The sequence below is a fragment of the Zonotrichia albicollis genome, chromosome 2, assembly GCF_047830755.1.
Source record: "Zonotrichia albicollis isolate bZonAlb1 chromosome 2, bZonAlb1.hap1, whole genome shotgun sequence".
NCBI lineage: Eukaryota > Metazoa > Chordata > Aves > Passeriformes > Passerellidae > Zonotrichia > Zonotrichia albicollis.
This window is the reverse complement of record NC_133820.1, coordinates 4,872,676-4,891,848: the sequence shown is the minus strand read 5'-3', so window position 1 is coordinate 4,891,848 and position 19,173 is coordinate 4,872,676. Positions and strand designations below refer to the sequence as shown.

The following is a 19,173-nucleotide window of genomic DNA, read 5'->3' as shown; positions in this document are numbered from 1 at the left end:
TGCCTGCCCCAGCAGCTTCCACAGCTCAGCCCCCTCCCTGCCCCAGGCTGGACAAATCCCCTGGTTAACCCTTCCCCACACCATTCCTTCAGGGAAGCCAGCAGGCTGAGGCTGCCTGTGGTTGCCCCAGCAACAGGAGGCTCCCTCCACTGTCCCTCATTGAAGGCGACTTCCCTCCCTCTGCTGCTGTGCCAGCAACAAGTGGAGCAAAAATCCCTCTGTCCTGCCAGCCAGGGGACACAGGGACAGCACTGCCACTGGCTCTCACCTCCTGCCCTCTGTAAGCCTGGCCCACACAGGCACAGCCCAGAGCCTGTGGTGGCCACAGAGGGGATGCCAGGGCAGCAGCCTCGTGGGTCACACACTGCCCAAAAAAGAGAGCAGGGCATCCTTTTGGACTCATGGCTGTAAGAGCAGGCAGGAGGCAGAGCACCCATGGCCAGCATCCACCCATCTCTCCATGTCTAGGATGCTCCTTTCATGGGCTTTAAGCTAACCTCCTTCTCTCTTGTTTCTTTCAAGGAAGTTTTTAAGTGGATGCTGGGGCCAGGTGGGGAAGAAACAATTCAGTAAAACATGCTGCCAAGAGACCATCTGGCCACACCATCTCTGCACAGAGTTCTGCCCACCTGAGAAAGGGCTGCAGGCACTCCAAGCCATGGCTGGGCACCACTGCTGGGTCACAGATTTGTGCCCCCACCCAACACAAGCTTTGTGTCCTCTGTGCAAGCTCCCACCACTGAGGGGACAGAGGGAACAGACAGTGGCCCCGATTTCCAGGGTTGTCCCGGGTGACTGTGTCAGAGCTAGGAGCTTGTCCTCATTCTGCAAGGATCTGGGACACGTGGCATCTCTATTCCCACCGTGCTGCTGAAGGGTTTTACCTGCCCACAGTGGCCTCTCACCAGGCACCTCACACGCCCCAGGCCCCTGCCAGCCTTGAAATGCAACGGAGCTTGCAAGCACCCCATCTGCACTGGCAGAGCACGGGAGGAGGGATGGGAGAGGAAAAGCTGAGGGGATGCAGAGCAGCTCCAAGAGGTGCAGACACACAGCAGAGGCCAGCGAGGACAGGAGTTAATACACAGCAGGCAGGCAGGCGACAGAGCAGTGAGCAAATAGCAGCGGAGCAGGGAAGACCTGGAGTCAAGCACACAATTAGCAGAGAGTCTGCAGAGAAGAGACACAAAAATAATTAGGGTAAGTGGTGCAGCTGAAAAGAAATGATGGCATGAATAAAGTAGGCGCAGGTGCAGTCAGAAACATGGCAATTGGGTAAATATGGGAACATGGCAAATACTGGCAGTTGCATAAATGTGATAAATATTGGGTAACTATGGCAGGAACTGCTGAACTGTTTTCCTGTTTGAAGGCTGCTTCCACAGCCCAACCTGCTGCAGTGTGATCACAGGACACAGCAACTACAGAGGGAATTATTTCCTTCTCAGTGGTGGAAGACTTTGCCAAGCCATGTCACAGCAAGAGGCCCCTGGCAAGGGACACTGGCCTGAGGAGAGGCTGGAAAGCACAGGAGAGGAAGTGTGGCCCTTGTAAATCAGACACTTTTCCAAGGCAGCTGCTGTGAGATTTACTGGGGGGAGCACGGCTCTGCAAAGCGTCCCTCTGTGCTCCCTCTGCTTGGAGTAAACTTTATCCTTTCTTCCCATCCTTCCCTTCAATTGGAGGGAGAAACAGCAGCAGCCCCTTTTGGAGATCAAAGTTTTAGCAGGCAACAAAGACCTCCAAGGAGGCTGTTGCCATGGCTGCCTTGGTAACCGCGGTCTTTTAATCACACCGGTCTGCTTTGTGAGCAGCAGCGTGTGGCTGTCGCTGGCAAATAAGGAGGAAAACAGGGGTAAAAAACCTTGGCAACAAGTAGCACTTCTAATGGGTGTGAAATAAATAACCAGGAGTAGGCAGGGCTAGGATGAGGGGGACTGGAAGCAGGTTCCAAAGGAGGCAGCACAGTGGTCTGGGGCAGTGCATCCCCACTTTTCCAGGATTTTTAAGAGGAAATTTGCAATCACTTCCTTCCCCTGCAGGCACCACCCACCTCTGGTCACAGCTCAGGGCTGGTGAGCCCTCTCCATGGAGCTGCTCACAGACATTTTCCCAGCTGAGATGTGGGCCAACACATCCCCAACACAAGGCCACCAGCACAACTCTGCCAGCTCCTGTGACCGAGCACTGGCTCGGATGCTACTGGCAGCTCTTCAGCAAATCAGAGCAAAATCCTAAAACCAACATCATGTAAGGGAAAATTCTGCCAAGAACTTTTCAATCTCCGAAATCATGTCAAATTTTATTATACAGTCTCTCCTGGCATAGAAGAGACTCCAAACCTGGCTATATTTATACCAGCTATTGAGTCACTTTGCTGAGTAAGAACTGCCTTATTAGCATTGCACACCATACACACGTGTCCCAGTGGAGATTTATCCTCACTGAAAGTCAACACATGTCTCTATTAGCACATTAATTACTGTACAATATGCTGTGTGGATATGTATCTACATTCTTTACTTTACATTCTTTACTACTATTACTATGGGTGTGAGACTTTTTAAATTTTGGGTTTAGCCTACATGGATACTGTCTGGTTATATAAACAGCAGAAGATGTCAGCTTACCAATGTTATTTGCCAGCTGTCTCCAGAAATTAACACAAACCTCAAGTGCTAATTGTTGTTATTTAAAGCATAACAATGGGAGAAGCTTCGGCTTCTTACTTGGGGAATTTCAGGTCTGTCAGACTGATCTTGGTGCTGGGGAAGGTTATGGAATAACACATGGCACATACAGGACAACAAGAGGATCAGAAGGATCCAGCATGGGTTTAGGAAAGGCAAGTCCTCCTTGACCAAGCTGATCCCTTTTTATGATGGGGTAACCCACTCAGAGGATGAGAGAAAGACTGTGGATGTGTCTTCCTGGACCTAATAAAGCCTTTGAGAATGTCTCCCACAGCATTTTCCAGCCACAGGCTGGGGAAGAGTGGCTGGAAAACTGCAATGAAAGAGGACCTGGGGAGCTGATCAACAGCAGCCGAACATCAGCCAGTGTGCTCAGGTGGGCAAGGCCAGTGGCATCCTGGTTTGGATCAGGAACAGTGTGGCCAGCAGGAGCAGGGCAGTGATTGCTCTCTGCTCAGCACTGGTGAGGCCTCTCAAGTCCTGTGTTTATGTCTGGGCCCCTCACTCTGAGAAAGGCATTTAGGGGCTGGAGTGAGTCCATAGAAGGGAACGGAGCTCAGGAAGGGTCTGGAGCACAAATCTGATCAGGAGTGACTGAGGATGTTTAACCTGGAGAGAAAAGGAGGCTCAGGGAGGACCTTACCACTCTCTACAACTGCCTGAAAGGAGGGTGTGGAAAGATGGGTTGAACTCCACTCCCAGGGAAGAAGTGACAAAATGAGAAGAAATGGCCTCAAGCTGTGCCAGGACAGCTTCAGGTTGGACATCAGAAGAATTTTGTCACTGAAAGGGTGGCTAAGCACTGGAATGGGCTGCCCAGGGAAGTGGTGGAGTCATCATCCCTGGAAGTGTTCAAGAAACAACAGGATGTGGCACTTAGTGCTACAGTTTAGTTGAGGTGGTAGTCATCAATCAAAGGATGAACTCGGTGACACTGAAGGTCTTCTCTAACCATAATGATTCTATGATTCACCATAAAATAATATTTTACTGATACACAGTTTATGTAAAATTAGCTGCTGAATTGGATGGAAAAGAAAGTTGGCAATATCTGTCTAGCAAAGTGCATGGATCACTAACCAAAGCATCAAACCAACAACTGGAATTAGTGGAGTACTTTCTGGCCTCTTCCAGAACCTCACAGGGAATGGAGTCACTGTTTTGTGAAGCATGTCTAAGCTACGTAAAATCTCAGAATGCAAACATCACCAAGCTTGCATAGACCTATGGGCTCCAGGGTGCCCAGCTGTGCTGAGCTGTACGTTCAGGCACTGCTCTTTAGCTCTTCCAGCTTGGGAAGGGAGCAGTGTAGCAGCTTCCATAGGTCCCTGCACCTGGTTAGTGAATTCTGGCTCTTGGGAAGGCTTATTGGGCTGTATGCAAGGCCATGCAATGAAGCTGGACTGCCTCCTGATGTGAGCTGGCAACACGAAGCCAGGATGGCACTGCCACTGCCCTGTGGTTCTGGTTTGAAGGTTACTCCAGGCACGCTGCATCCCTGCACTGGTACACGTGCAGCTCCCTTCAGAAAGGCTGCAATGAATTACTTCACTGAAGCCCATTGACATTCTCATATAAAAAAGCAATACACAGGGGCTACAAATAACAATATGATTAATAGCACTGCCTGTGTTTCAAGAAGCAGGACATTAGCTGCCAGCTACCACGACAGCAATGTAGACTTTCATCAATTTAGGATTAAGCCTTTCAGATTCAATCACATTAAAAAGTTTAAAAATTAAAATGTATAAAGTTTCAAAGGGATTCATTAACGCAGCTGTAATGTCAGCAAAGGTTCTCCTTTTCTAATAAAACACATGAGTGCAGGGAGATTCACTTGATTCCTGCTGTGGAATTGCTAAGTTCTGGACTAGTCTGCAGCAGAAGCAGAGTTCATACAACTTCCAGCACACTACATCCTGTTTGGAGATTCCAAATGCCATCAAAATGCACATATATCAGAGAATCAGAGTCTTGTAGGTTGGAAAAGACCTCTGAGATCTTCAAGCTCAATGTGTGACAAAACACCACCAGACCATGGAACTGAGTGCCACATCCAGTCTTTCCTTAACCACCTCAGTGACAGTGACTTCAACACCTCCCTGGGCAGCCCATTCCCATGTTTAACCAACCTTTATGTGACAAAATTTCTTCTAATGTCCAACCTGAGCCCCCTCCCAACACAGCTTGAGGATGAGGCCCCACCTTGCTACAACCTCCTTTCAGACAGTTGCAAATAATAAGGTCTCAACTATATTTTTAAAATATAATAAATATGTAATTGTATTTTTTAATTTAAATTCTCTCCTTACTCTAGAAGAGGTTCACCATCCCAATCTCCTGTGTTTCTGAGACAGAGATTGCCACTCCTCTTCCCTCATTGATTCCCTTAGAGAGGGTTAAAGTCCCTGACTAAGCAGAAGATACCGAATGGTCTTTTCAGCAAAGAACATAATAAACACATGCCTAACATCAGGTATGATTTACAAATCCTATCAGCTTTGCTGAGCACAAATGGATATAAACAAATGCTTGTATGCTTTTCTGAAACAGGCGTGACATGAGGACAGCACATGGGATTCTCTGATGCTGACCAGCAGCTTTGAGTGTCAACATGACACATCCAGGTAACAAAACCCAACTTGCAATCCCATCATGACCCAGGCTCCCTGGCTGCTCAAGAGGCCACTGAAGGTCTCTGTGATCACTTTCCTAAAAAATAAAGGAAATACTGTAATTTGCCCAGGTTTTAGATTTTGCTCTAAGTTGTGATAAAGTGCCTTTTGATCAATTTTTCATGGTATGATTCACTGTATAATAGCAGGCCCCTGCACTTCTAGCTAAACAAACTTCCATTAATTTATTGATGCTATTAGTATGATATCTACCATTTTTGCTTCTCAGTCCTTTCATGGTTTCAACAGGGTATTAAACTGCCCTTTTATCCTGGCATTAATATGAAACCACTTGAAGGGATATTTTCCTATTTCCTTTTCCGTTCTGATTTTTCTGTCACCCCAAGGATAACATGAGTGGATAGAACCTCTGCTCTATTCAAAAATCTAATTTATGCTGAAATCATGCAGCAACCCCAAAATAAGCAATGTAAATTGTATCTGGGAGATCACTGTCAGCAGGGAGCAAACAGCAATGTGCTCTGGGAATCGTAGCATCTCTCACACACTATCCCTCTGCTGCTCCAAACTCTCTAACAGGGAATCTGGGTTCCACCCAAAGAGCAGCAGAACAGCAAACAAAACCCTTTTATCACATGTCCTCTAGGACTGTAAAATTGCTGCAACCTACATCTGTATTCAGTGTCTCCCTCCAAGCAATGGGAACAAAAAATATCCCAGAATATGCAGAATATTAAGAAACAGTATTTTCATCACTGGCTGTTTCATCCTTTAGCCATCAATAGGGAGAGATAAAAGAAAACAAAGAAAAAAGTAACAGCAAAGGCAGAAGGAAAAGAAAAAGGTGGGAAGGGGAAGAGGGGGAAGGGGAAGAGGGGGAAGGAAGAAAACAGGCAGGTAATCCTGGATTGCACCAAAAGCTGGAATGTTGCCTCTACCCAGGAAAAGCAATATACAGAAGCTGCCTAACAGCATGAGGCAGAAGCAAGCCCACGACAAGTCTGCTCTCATGCTGCTGCCAAACTTGGCAGAGAGCTGCATGGAGTGCAAGGTCAGCCCCAGAGGTGGAAAAGGAAAGCACATGTGGTCAAGGGTGATGCAGCCTAAACCACGTGTCCCCCAACATAACCACAATGAACTGGGGGCAGAGACATCAAACCAGCTCCAAAGGAGGGGATTTCTGTGTTTTCTCCCCACAGCCCTCTGCACACACTGAAAAAACAATTTTTCCTGTTACCATGGTACTGTCTCATCACTGGTGTCTGAGCACAGTTGTAGATATACAAGAGGAAGACACCAAATCCCAGACAGGAAGGTGAAAAAGGGACAAAAACTCAGCAGCTCATCACTGCAGAGACACAGGACCTCAGGAGAGGATTTTAACAGCTACCACTGCCACCTGGCAGAGATAACCTCACCTGAACCCACACAGGTTGGTCCTGGGTCTGTCACCAAGTGGCAGATGATACACAGATGTCACACTGTGCATTTACACAGGCGTGTGACACTGTTCTCTGGAGTGACCAGACTGACCTTCCACTCTCTGACCTTCCACTCCAACTGTCCATTGTTTGGCTGACATTCAAGGGGTGAGGAGAGGCAATGGCACTGTGACAGCCACTCACCCATTCAGTCTGGTTTACCTGGTGATGATAACTACAGCTCCAAATATAAACACCAATTAAACTCTGACCTTTGGTAGGAGATGAAGGGAATGCTTGACATGTTCTACTGTACACCTCCACAGATCACCTACACACTATCACCCCAAGCTTTTTAATATTTCCATCACAAGATGCAAAATCTGTTCACACAAGAGCCATGGTGAGGTCTTAAGGTAACTTGGGAAAAACTCAAGCTTGCTCTCCTGGAGCATCCAGGGTTGAAGTACTACAGCCAGCTCCAGGCATGTCAACAAAAGTCTCTGAAAGGCCCATTCCACTCTGTTTTTCTCCTCTAGCTAGAATGGCTGCTTTTCTGGCCTTTACAGTGAGCTGTATCATGGAAGCCATCATTGAAAGCAAACCCTGCAAACAGGGAAGAAACTGATCCTGCTCAGCACCCTGCTCAAGAGAACTTAACAGAAGCAGAGCCAAGCACACACACCACAGAGAGGGCAGGTCCTGTTAGTGGCAGCACCAGGTCAGACCAGGTTAGGATGACTGTGAAACTGCACCTCTAACTGGACAAGTGTTATCAGGCACACAAAAAAAATCTCCCAAACTGACACGTTCAATACAGTGCTTCTTGACAGCCTCACAGGTCAGAGGAGTGGGATGAGGACTGCAAAAATCACAGGATCTGATGTCTTCTGGGTGTCTGCTGATAAAAGACTCTGTCTCAAGTGTTCATTTTGCTGCAAGTTTTTGTTTTATCCCTTAAAAACAAGGGTTCTGCCTTTCCATAGCCCCGCACTCTCTGCAGTCATTTACGCCTGTGTAACGTGTGAGCAGTGTGGGTGTAAACATTACTATTCTGGTTTGGTAGCATTTGCCACCCACTTTGCCTAGGTGTGAATGACTGCACAAGGTGCAAGGCAATGGTGACAGCACTGCAGGGACTGTTTTACATAGCTCTTACACCCATAGTAATACAGTGCATGGGGATGGAGAGACAGCAAGAGAGCAGGAGGAAAGATGCATCAGGTATCTGCTGGAAAAGCAGCCCGACAAGAGGCCTCACCAAGCACAAGCAGCTCCACTGATTCTTCATTCTTGCCCTCCACATCATCTGGTGTGATAATAAGGCAGTAATAGAGGCCACTGTCTCCCCACATCAACTTCCCAATTTGCAGGTCTGCATCTGGAAGGCAAAAAAGAAAAGTCAGGTTTTCCCTCCAACACTTACAGGAAGAATGCACTGGATCCATCTCTGTGCCCCAAATCCATTTCATTTCCTTTCTAAGAAGAAGGTTTAACCTCATCCAGAATATCACAGTATTCAGGAAAAAACAACAGGTCAGGACTTCTGGCTGTAGGTGGGAAAACAGATAATGCTGCAGAGGCAGCTCACCCTGCAAGTGCCAAGAGCACAAGGGGTCACTAATGTCTGTCTGTCCTTCCTGTCACCTAGGGCATGGGTCCCAACACTATTCCTGTCATGAAAGAAGGGCTTAGACAGTGTCTCCTCTACAGCACCTCAGCCATTTGTGAAGAGGTTACACAGAGACAAAGGAAAACACTCCCTCTTGTGAGGCTGATCACATTTCCTCCACACCAACGAGTCTCCACTTCTGGCTAGGTGGTCTCCCCGGTCAATCAGACACTTTGTACTTTGGAGGGACAAGGTCTCTCACACAGCCTTCCAGACAAAAATGTTTGAGGACCCTGCCATCCCTCATCTCCACCCAACCTGACTTCACCCCACAGAAATCTCTTCCTTTCACTCTGCCCAAGGCTGTGTGAGTTCAGGTTCATGACAGGCTAAGTCTGTGGCTGAGCAAACATGAGGTGTAGGATAAGCTTGGTATTTCAGAACTAAGAAAACAGCAGTGGCATTTGCAAGGAAGAAAAACCTATTCTGCAGAGACTGAATTTGTATCTCTTGCTGCCACCCCTTTGCTAAGCAAAATCTATATACACAGCAATATGCAGAAGTCAGGAATAAAAAGCTTCCACTTCATGGAAGGGAAAAAAGGATACTGTGTTTGAAGACCTAGAGTTAAATGAAGGGAAGTGCCAAAGGAAATTATCTTTGGATCTAGGACTGGTTGGCTGAATCCTAAATGTCTGACATCCAGACATCTCTTCCCGCAGCCTTTTCTGAGGGAGTCAAGTGAACAATTTCTGCCAGACTCCAGATTCCCAAACTGCTGAGGGTCCATCCCAGCCCCCACCAAGCATCCCTGGGGTAGGAGAGTTACCATGGACAATGCTGACATCTCTTTCCTTGTAGAAGTCTCCTATGGTGATGGCAGATCCCTGCTTGGAGGCCACGACACGGACTGTCCTCCTGCTGTCCACACAGTCCAGGTAGGGATCCCAGTCCAGGTTCCTCTTGCTCATTGTTTGCAAACCAGAAGTCACCATTCCCAGAGCTTCTCCCATCCTGTCCTGGCAGTAGGATTTGTACCTCCACTGTACCACAGCTGGCTGGGTGGAAGAAGTAGAGAAATGGCAGCGAAGCAGAGCAGGCTGGAATAACATGGCCACCTTCTTCTTCTCAGGCACAGTGACCTGCAACCCTTCCACCTCAGCTGGAAGACAAAAACATGAGTATCATATGCCTTGGCACTGCTTGAAGAGAGAGTTACTGCATTGTATCCCAGCATTATTCTCCTCACATACAGAAAATTGTCCATCTGTTTCAGGTGCTAGGTAGCAACACTCCTCAACATATGTAAGCACGGATGCTGGCAGCAGAAATAAGTTTGCTTTTTCATAGCTTACAGTCACAAAGAAAAACACAGCATGATACGGCTGAAGCCTCAAATGTAGCATCCTCATGCTATGGAAGCCCTAACACAATGGTGTGATGATTCACAGCTTCTGGGGCAAGTTCAAACATAAGGAAGAGGTATTTTAGGGATGGCCATGCTCCACTTGTACAGCAGGTCAGCCAAGGGGCCAGATCCTGAATCCATGACAATCCCACTGCACAATAAGTCACCTCCCTCCCCATTTCAGTGGCACCACACCTCCTCTTTACAAGTCAGGCAGCAAACAGTGCCTGGACCAGCACATTCTGCACTGGTGCCCAGTTAGTGCTGCCTGCTCTGCCAAACTCCAGAGATGCACAAAGGAGCGGATCCAAATCACACAGCTCTTCCCAGGGCTGGCAAGAACCACTGAGACAAACTGCTCCATGTGGGAGGTGTGGAGAAAAAGGGCCCAAACCCTCAAGTTTTCCCAGGGAGGAGAGGGATCTCAACATGTAATGTTTATCTAGCAGCTGACAGGGGAGCTGCAGCCTGGACCTGATGCATCAAGGCCCCAGAGAAGATGCAGGGGACTGCTGTTACACCCTTGTGCAGCTGAGAGAGAGTCAGTGAGCAATGTCAGCCCTCTAGAGAGTGAGGCGCTCCACCCACCCACAGGGATATGGCCAAAACTCCCCCACATGCCCTTCATTGCTTCCCTCCTTGTGCTGCAGGCAGCGATGTCTGGGAGCATTCACACAACACCAGGAAAAGGGAATCAGGTTCAGTATGGAAAATGTTGGGGATACCACAATCCTCACCCAGAGCAGGTGGAAAAGAGGGAATGCACAGGGAAACAAGGAAAAAGAGGAAATACAAGGAAACATTCAAGACAATAAAGCAGAAGAGAAAGTCTACACAACATCTGCAGAAGGGACTGGTGGACTTGGGGAAGCTTAGTGAGGAATGAAAACACTGAGGACAAAGAAAGACTTCCTGATATCAATAAGCAGAAGAAAAGGGAAAATGCAAGAAAGAAGAAAAACAAGTAAAGTATCAGGGCAAATATAGGAAGCAGAATGATGAGCAAGATGACAATCAGGAAGCTCTCACTCAGTTGGAAGAAGCTGGAGAAGGTGTCTCAGCCCAGGTCAAAATAAGTACAAAGGGCTGCAGTCAGGTTGCAGGAGATTCAGAAATGATGTAAAGAGAGGAAATGGAGTCAGCAAAAATAACCCACCCACTCCAGAAAGCAGAGATGAAAAGGAGATGGAAATTGGCAAAAGAAAGTGAAATGACAGGAGATATCTTTAGAATGGGGAGGGGGGAAAGGCACAGACTAAAGCACTGGAGCTTGAAGCAGACAGAGAGCAATAAATGCATCAACTGTATAACAGCAGGCATGAAGAGACAAGGTCAGGCTGGAGACAGCTGCAGACCTGAAAAGCAAGAGCGAGCAGAGATTGCATGATCAGGATTCAGAACCAAAGGGAAGTGAAGGGGCTGATAAAAACAGTGAATATTAAATTCAACAAGTTATCACTGTCTGCAGTGAACTGTAGAGCACAATGAAGTCTATAAATCCCAGCTGGAAATGGAAAACACAGCGTGGACAGAACCCTAATTGCAGAGAGGCAAGGTGGTCACTGCTACAAACAGAGTTACTCATCTAGACAGGGTTTGACCTTTGGGACTTCTATGTGAAGGCTTGAGGAGCACAGGGGTGCTCTGGCACTTGCACAGAAATGCTGTGTTACGCATATAATGAATGCAGGACACCGTGCACATTGTGCTTGTGCCATGTGGAAGTTGCACAGGAGATTTTCAGTTTTGCCAGAAGTGCCTGGACCCAAATCCAAACACTGATGTGGCTGCTCTCCAGAGTACCACCAAGCACAGCTGAGGTGTCCCACAGGACAGGCAGGCAATGAGGCAGCTCCTGCACTCTCCTGAGACACAGGCAGAGAGATTATTCAGGAAGGGGCAGCTGGGCCATTTCTGCCAGGCTTCCTTTACCCAGGGACCATGTGGCACTAAGGGAACACCACCACTTGCTTTTCAAGGTGAACCAAGTGGTGATGTCTAACCCTCACCTCTCCAGAGATTGACATTTTCTGGATTTCATATGAGGGCAAGAAACATGAAGAACACCTTGAAAGCCCAATGGGCCCATGTCAGGCCAGTGCCTGGCAGCTCCAGGACCCCTCAGAGTGTGAGGCCACAGCCAGGATGTGGCATGAGCTGATCAATCACGTTACCTCAGCTTCAGGGACAAAACAGTGACACACTGAATATTTAAATCTTTCCCTTGTGAACCAAGTACACTGCTTGGAAAACACAGTGCTCTCAGCTAGCCATGCACCACAGCCCTCCTTCCCTGTTAATGAGATTAATGAGTTTGGCAAGCCAGGGACTGCTTTAATAAATGATTAGCTGAGCTTTAGCAAATTCTCATCTGACTAACTTTCCCCACCCTACCCCCATGTGAATGTCTATATCAAGAAAAGAAAAGCAGCTTTTGGGAAAATATAGGAATTCTTTTTCTACCGAAAAGCATTTTGGAGATGTGCAGAAAATTATCTGGCACGTTCTACACCCTATCCCAAGCTCTTTATTAACTTCTTAAGTATTATTTTCAGATTCCTTCCAGGAATAGCATTTAAGAGCAACAGAGTGCCTCAGACTGGGAGAGTGGAGCAGAGGAAACTTTAGATCTATTTAAGTCAAATTATATATAATTATATATGGCTGAATTGGGAAATTATACACCTGTTATTTCCTCTGCCAAAAAAGAATTACTGGAATTGATTCATGCAGTATGTCACTGCTGTAAGAATGTCCACCAAAAAGGCCACCAGGATGTCTGACTGCCTGAAGACAAGATGGTGGCTTTACACTGAGCAGTTATGTCCAGGCATGCGGATTATAGGACTTCCTCACCTCCAAGAAGAAATTGCTGACCTCAAAATGCAGTGTAGCCAAGACAAGAAAAGCCTCAGATGTATCAGAGGGAAGAATTACGAGTTGTTAATAGAGCAGAGAAAAAAAAGAGTGAAATATGTGAAAAATTATGAGAAGCTCAGTGACAGCACCATGGTAGCTCTGTCTAGTTTAATACAACTAGGACTAAAAAGAAACTGAATTGTGTTGTGCTATGTTTTGACTGATGCAGACAGAGCAAAATTAGCCTTTACTTCAAAGTCATGATGGAAATGCAATTCCTGCGCTCTAGAGAAGGAACCTGTTCATCGTGAATTTCACAATGTTTCAAGTTCAACAAGAATAAAATCCAGCTCCTGGGAATCTCATGACTACATGACTGTTCTCTTTCCTCTCTTCTTGCTCTCCTAAACCCAAAGAAAAGGGTCTGAAAATATTAATCAATTGCATCTTATAAACACAGTTATCCTTTCTCTTAGAAAATAAAAAGAATCCATGATTTTGTGTGTCTGTACAAATATATATACACACACAGACTCCCGGAGAAAGAGCTTAAAAATAATCACACTTCCGAAATATAATTGTATGGGGTTTGTCTGTTTCAATTGGCAATGTGCATTTGTCTCCTTGCTCTGATTCCTTTCCTGAGCTATCCTCAGATTATGCATTCAAACTATGCAATCAACACTCCACACAAGCTACCACTAATACATTTCACTGGTGATTAAAGAAAATTCCAGGAAGCGATTACAGAGGGGATATTTGTAAGGGCGGGTTTGAGCCTGGTGAGCCTGATCTTCCTAAGCCCCTTCCCCAAGCAAGAGAGAAGGCAACTGAGAGGTGATAACTGAGGCTTTTGCTTTGCCATTGACCTCCAGAGAAACCCATGCCTCCCCGAGATGAAATGAATCCCAGGAAGATTTAACTTCACTACACAGCCCCTAGGAATAGCATCACAGAATGGTTTGGGTTGGAGGAGACCTTAAATATCATGTGGTTAGAATAAAATTGATCTGAAGCACTAAACCCTGGAAGTAATGGCAAAGCCCAATTCTGTAGTTCAGTGGAACATGTCTCAGGCTGCATCCTTCTGGAGCACACAAGACTGGAGTCCAAGAGAAGGAAGGCAGCACACATTATTCTTCAGGTCACATGGGTCTCCCTATCTGTTCATCATATCATATCATGCATCTCATCTCTTTCTTTGCAATTATTTGGCTCATGCTACTGCTTGTCTGAGGTAGTACAGCTGATTCTACAAAACTACAAAAATTGCATCCCCCATTTTCATGTTACTTTATTGACAGGAGTGGCAGCTGAGCACACAGCAGAATGGAAATCACTGGATCCTGAACCAGGCACCTCATCAGGAAAGCTACTCCTAGACTTTAACCTCAGGGCTTTGGCAGAAAAGCATCCATTGCCTGGTAAGAGACAGTGCCCTTAGGGAAGCTTATACCCCTACCCAAATAACATGAACTGTTGGGCAAAGTATCGTCGGTTTTGGCACCTTGGATATTCTGCATCATTTCAAAGTGTTCTCTCCCCCACTGCTGAATACTGGCACACCATTTATACTTTCATATGTGGATCAAGCTTGAATCAGGAAGGGCAAGATCTGGGCTTTGAGACCAGAAACTCAGAAATTATAAAGAGATGCATAAACAGATGAATGGAGAGCCAGTGGGATCACTGAGATTGTATTGTACAGGTTCTTGCCTACTCACATTGGACTAAATCCAATCCATGCAATTTATCAGCAAAAGCCATCACCATCAGACTGTGTCCAGTGCTTATGGGAAATTAATTGGATGTCTTGGTCTGGTTCCTATCAGACTTGTGTTCTCAGCAACGTGACCACTAATTGTCAACTTTTTTTGGAAGCAAGAAACCAATGCCTGAACAAGTCAGCTGCAGCTGAGGTGAAAGCATGGCTCTGTATTCAACAGCTCCACAGCAAACCAAGAATTTCAGCTCTCCAGCTACTTAACCTGGAAAGGGGAAAACCCAAAGCAACTGCAGAAGAGCGTGGCCTTGCACAGGCAGCACTCACAGCACAGAGCTTTAACACAAAAGCACTCCATGTAGGACAGCCCAGGCTGTGCAGAATGACTGCAGCAGGCACTGGACTATTCCTTGCTTTTCCCCATTCCCTGTGGTGCTCTCCCCAGGCACTCCCTGCTCCTCACTTCTTTCTCTTTATCAGCTTCCCTGTGCTCCTTACACTCCCTTACCACAGCCCCTTTCACACACTCACAAAAGTCACCCTGGATGCTTTCAGGTGAATTATCTCTGCCCACCAGATCAAACCCACCCTGTCTTACTGCTGTCTGAAACATGTTACAGTTGTCAGATGCCTCCTGATCTAGACTTGGTTCAGCATCCCAGAAATCATTCCCAGAAATATCACTCATCAGAAGCCTCAGAGCAAAGCAAAAGAAATGTGAAGAATCCCTCCAAGCCTTGTAACACCAAGCCATAATACCCGTCCTGGGGATGGCATTGGGATTTCCACTGCTGCCAGTCTCACTCAAGGTGACCTCACAGGAACACAAAGTAAGAAAAACACGAGATTTCTTCCCAGTTATCCTACACTGCTATGCTCCGTGAAGCCAGGCAAGGGAAGTCAGATGAACACTTTAAATCAGGACCAGTAAAAAAGTCCAACCATTTCCCTGCCTTCCCAAGAAGTGTGGTCAGCTGGCCAAAAACAGCAAAGACACAACTGTGCTCCAGCATGCCCCCTCTGCCTGCCCTCCGGAACTGTGGCTGGAAAGAACAGGTACAGCAACAGTATACAGGGACTGAGTGCTGAATTACTGGTGGAAAAGCACTTATCAGAGAGAAAAGATCTCATTTTAACATGGACAGTCTTCTAATTGTGATTTTTCCAAGCTTGGTCCAAGTTGTGAGGCAGGAAAAATTTGATCTGCTTGTTCTGTACTAAAACTGAAGTTCAGTAGCCAGCACAGCACTATGCTCTTGTTTCAAATGCATTAGAAATTACAGCATTAATAAGAAAATGGTAAACACAAGGGGAGGATTCATTCCAGAATCAAGCTGCACTTGGTAATTTACAAGAACAGGCTTTACACAGGGACTGAGGATACTTGGCAAATTGCGTCTTCTTTTTATAGAATGAGAGCACAGTTCCACACATATCTTAACCCGTGTGACCTCACAGGAAGGAATAAAGAACGACCTGCTCTTCATCCATTTGCTGTTGTTATTAAAACACTCGCTTCAGGCACGTGGGAGAGCAGGACAGGAGGGGGAGAAGCCAAACCAAATCCATTGTGCCTCACACAGGATTTTCTGAAATTGCCCTAAGAACTCACAATGTGCAAAACCAAACAAAAGATAAACGCAAGAGCCAAAAATTAAAGACAAACAAAGGACAGAGAGGAATTGCTGCTGGGAGGAAAGGGACTGAAAGTGCTGATTAGAAATTTCTCAGCCCACCTCGAGGAGGGAGGAGGGGAGGGAAGGGAACGAGAGCCTTCTCTTTCTGGTCCCTTTTGTCTCCCTGCTTCTTCCCCATCCTGCACTCTGTCCCCTGGCCGCTCCACCTCCCAACCCCCACTCCTCCTCCCCAGAGCGGAGTGTACCACTCTGGCTGGATTAGGGCTCCTTACCTCGGTGCAGACCTTTCATTCCTTTGCACAGCCACTGGGGAGAGGAAAATCTCGAATCCATGTTTGCTAGCTAGCCCCCTCCTCCTTTTCCGTGCACACACACGCACACACATTCACACACCTTTGCTTATTTGCTTTCTGCCGGCTGTGCAAAAGGACAGCAGCACCTGATTTATGGCTGGGCAGCAGCGGCGGGAGGCTGGAGGGGAGCAGGGAGCACGGAGTGCCTCCATCCCTCAGCACACAGCTATGGGGAACCTGTTGCCTTGCCGGAAGCCTGTGCCTGCCAGCTCTCCACAGCACCGGCTGCATGCAGCCCTGTCTCCAAACCACAGGGCTGGAGGAAACTGGAAGGTCTTCCCACTGCAGCGGTACCTCTCTCTCTCTCCCTCTCTCTGCATTGACCCTGCATGCTCCAAACACTGCTCGCTGCCAGGAATCGTGAACTGCCCTCAGTGGAAGGAGAAAAGTGTCAACAGCCCGGTCTTTTAGCTTGATAAAAAAGTCCTGATTAGCCTGACATGTGCAGATAAAGAAGCTCTTTAGGAAGAGGGAGGAATGTAATGTCATGGGTGCTTGGATGCTATTTATCAGCACACCACTGTGGCTAGCAGGAAAGGAGGGGCACTGTGGGTGTGCTGCCACTCCGGACCAACTCACTGAAGCGGGATACATTTGGAAGCAGCCAAATGGCAGGGAAGGAGGAAGGGAGAGAAGGGAGGGAGAATGAGCTGGAAGCTGCTGAAGCCCCAGATGAGGCCGTGAAACCCTGGAAGGGAGCAGTAGGCAGGCACCGGTGTTGAGGATGACTCAGAGTGAAAATGCAAGGAAAGGGGTGGGTGGCTGGTGGGAGAGAGGTGTTATGACTAAAAGCCGAATTTACTGCTTGTGAATCCTAAATCTGAATAGGAAGAGGGAAGAGGCTGAGGTCTTTTTTGTGGGATACATAGGTGACAGTGGGAAATATATGCCACTTAACCCAGGTGTGTCTGTTTTTCTTCTTTCAGCCTGCCTGGCTAAGTCATCCTACTGCAGCTTTTCCTATATCCTGCTGCTCCTGCCTGTGCCTGGCTGCTGCACCGGCTCACCGGAGGCAGATCTTGCTCCTGACCTAACACGGCTTTCTCTTTCTCCCCGGCTGCCCCGCCGCTCTCACCCTGCTGTAACACCCTCCCTCTTCTCGCTGCCCAGCTCTCAGACCCAGCCCCTTGTCAGCTCGCCCCCCCTGCCCTCTCCCCATCACTGAGCCCTCTCCGCTCGCCTCTCCGGCTCCCTCCCCCTGCCCTGGGGGACACTTGCCCGACCTTTAGGGGAGGCGAGCGGCGGGCTGGGCTGGGGGGCAACCGGGCTGACAAAGGCCTGGGTGAAGCTGCACCGTCACGGGGAAGGGCCCCCTGGAATTCTGCCCCTCTGGAAGCAGAGGCAGGGCAGCCCCCTCCTCTCACACCTCTGTTGGACGGCGTGTGCGGTCAGGACACGGGGTGAAGGAGAAGTTTCTGCAATTGTTCCCAGCCGGGGGTTCGTCGCCATCCCTCTCGCCAAGGACACTCCGACATCCCCGGGCCGGCCGCCCCTTCCTCGGGACGGGCGCGCTCCCTCCGAGCGCCGCCGGGCCGCTGAGGGAAGGGAAGCGCCGAGGGCCGCCCGGAGCTGCCCCGAGCCCCGGCAGGCACGGGCTGCCCCCCGTTCCCAGCCCTCTCCGCCAAGTCCCCGCAAACTGCACCGCGGGACGACCCCGAGCATCTCCCGGCCTCACGCCGGCTCCCTCAGGAGCATCTCCCCAACCCCCTCCTCAGTTTTCCCCCTCGGGAAAGCCGCGGAGCCCGGCGGGCTGGGCACGGCGCGGGGACGTCGGAGCCAGCCGCGCCTCTGCCCGCGGCCCTACCTGCGATCCACAGGAGGACGATCCATCCCAGGACGTGCCCATCCATGTTCCCAGTGGTCCCGGCGGCGGCGGGAGAGGCGCGGGGGCGGCCCCGCTCGGGCAGCGCCTCCCCGCAGAGCCGGCCGGGCTGGCGGGGCGGGCGCGCCGTGCGGCTCCGCTCGGCTCCGCTCGACTCCGCTCCTCCCCCGGGCCGGCTCCCCGGGGCCGCCCCCGCCGCTGTCCGGGCTCAGAGGGGAGGGGGACGCGGCTGCCCGAAACTGCCTCTCTTCCCGCCCTCCCTCCCTCCGGCAAAGGCGCGTTTCGGTTGCGTGGTGCCGCTCCTCAGCCTACGGGCACGTCCCCCTGCAAGTCCTGCAGCCCCCCGGCATCCCCGCTGCTCTTACAACTTCTCCAGTGAGCGCTGGCAAATGTCCCCCCGCCCATCATCTGTCCTCCCCAAATTAGCCAAGTGTGTACCTGGGGAAATGAGCGTAGACGGTTCCTGTTCTAAATTTCCCTGGGGTTTCCACTTCCAGCATGGGCACGGCAGCTAATTATCGTAATTTTAGATAAAGGAGTATCATTATAGATGAGGAGGTGTTCTGTCTGCTAACAATGGGCAGGCGAGTTGCGGGGTGTTAAGTTTTCCTGGTAACATGATACTGAAAGGTGATGAGAATTTTTTCTTTGTTTGTGTTCGGTTTATTGTGGGGGTATTTTTGTGAGAAAGGGGTCACATGCAGCCTTAAAGGACATTTTAGAATATGGACGTTGCTTAGAAATTAAATGGTCCTGGCCGCAGCAAACCCACGTGGATACACATTAACTGTACTTAAAACTTTTAAAGTTTCTGTGAAAACTTAATAAGTCAGTGGAATTATTCATGGGCCTAAATAGCTGGCTAAAATAGCATCACGCTTTCTTTTGTGGCTCAGCACCGGCGAGAAGCACAGAGTGCAAAATGGCACTCCCCATTCACAGCAGCCAGCACGGCTTCCCTTTGAGCGTTGTTCATCCTCAGGCACTTTTCTTACGGGGTTTGGCTGGT

General features: G+C 48.7%; 1 protein-coding gene across 6 annotated transcripts in view; it reads right to left on the bottom strand.

Moving 5' to 3' along the window:
* The window catches only part of ILDR2 (immunoglobulin like domain containing receptor 2), a 44,310-nt gene extending 25,830 nt beyond the window's left edge, over positions 1–18,480 (bottom strand). For 4 of the 6 annotated variants that reach the window (XM_074532003.1, XM_074532010.1, XM_074532022.1 and 1 more), the window contains exons 1-3: positions 16,262–16,400; positions 9,192–9,524; positions 8,012–8,131 (exon numbers count right to left, since the gene is read on the bottom strand). In XM_074532003.1, coding sequence (XP_074388104.1) covers positions 8,012–8,131; positions 9,192–9,524; positions 16,262–16,322 — 514 coding nt within the window. In that variant the 5' untranslated portion in view covers positions 16,323–16,400. Of the gene's footprint in view, positions 1–8,011; positions 8,132–9,191; positions 9,525–16,261; positions 16,401–18,146 lie in introns of those variants that run through there. The other 2 variants (XM_074532017.1, XM_074532013.1) reach the window with 2 other exon arrangements.
* Positions 18,481–19,173: the final 693 nt, after the last annotated feature.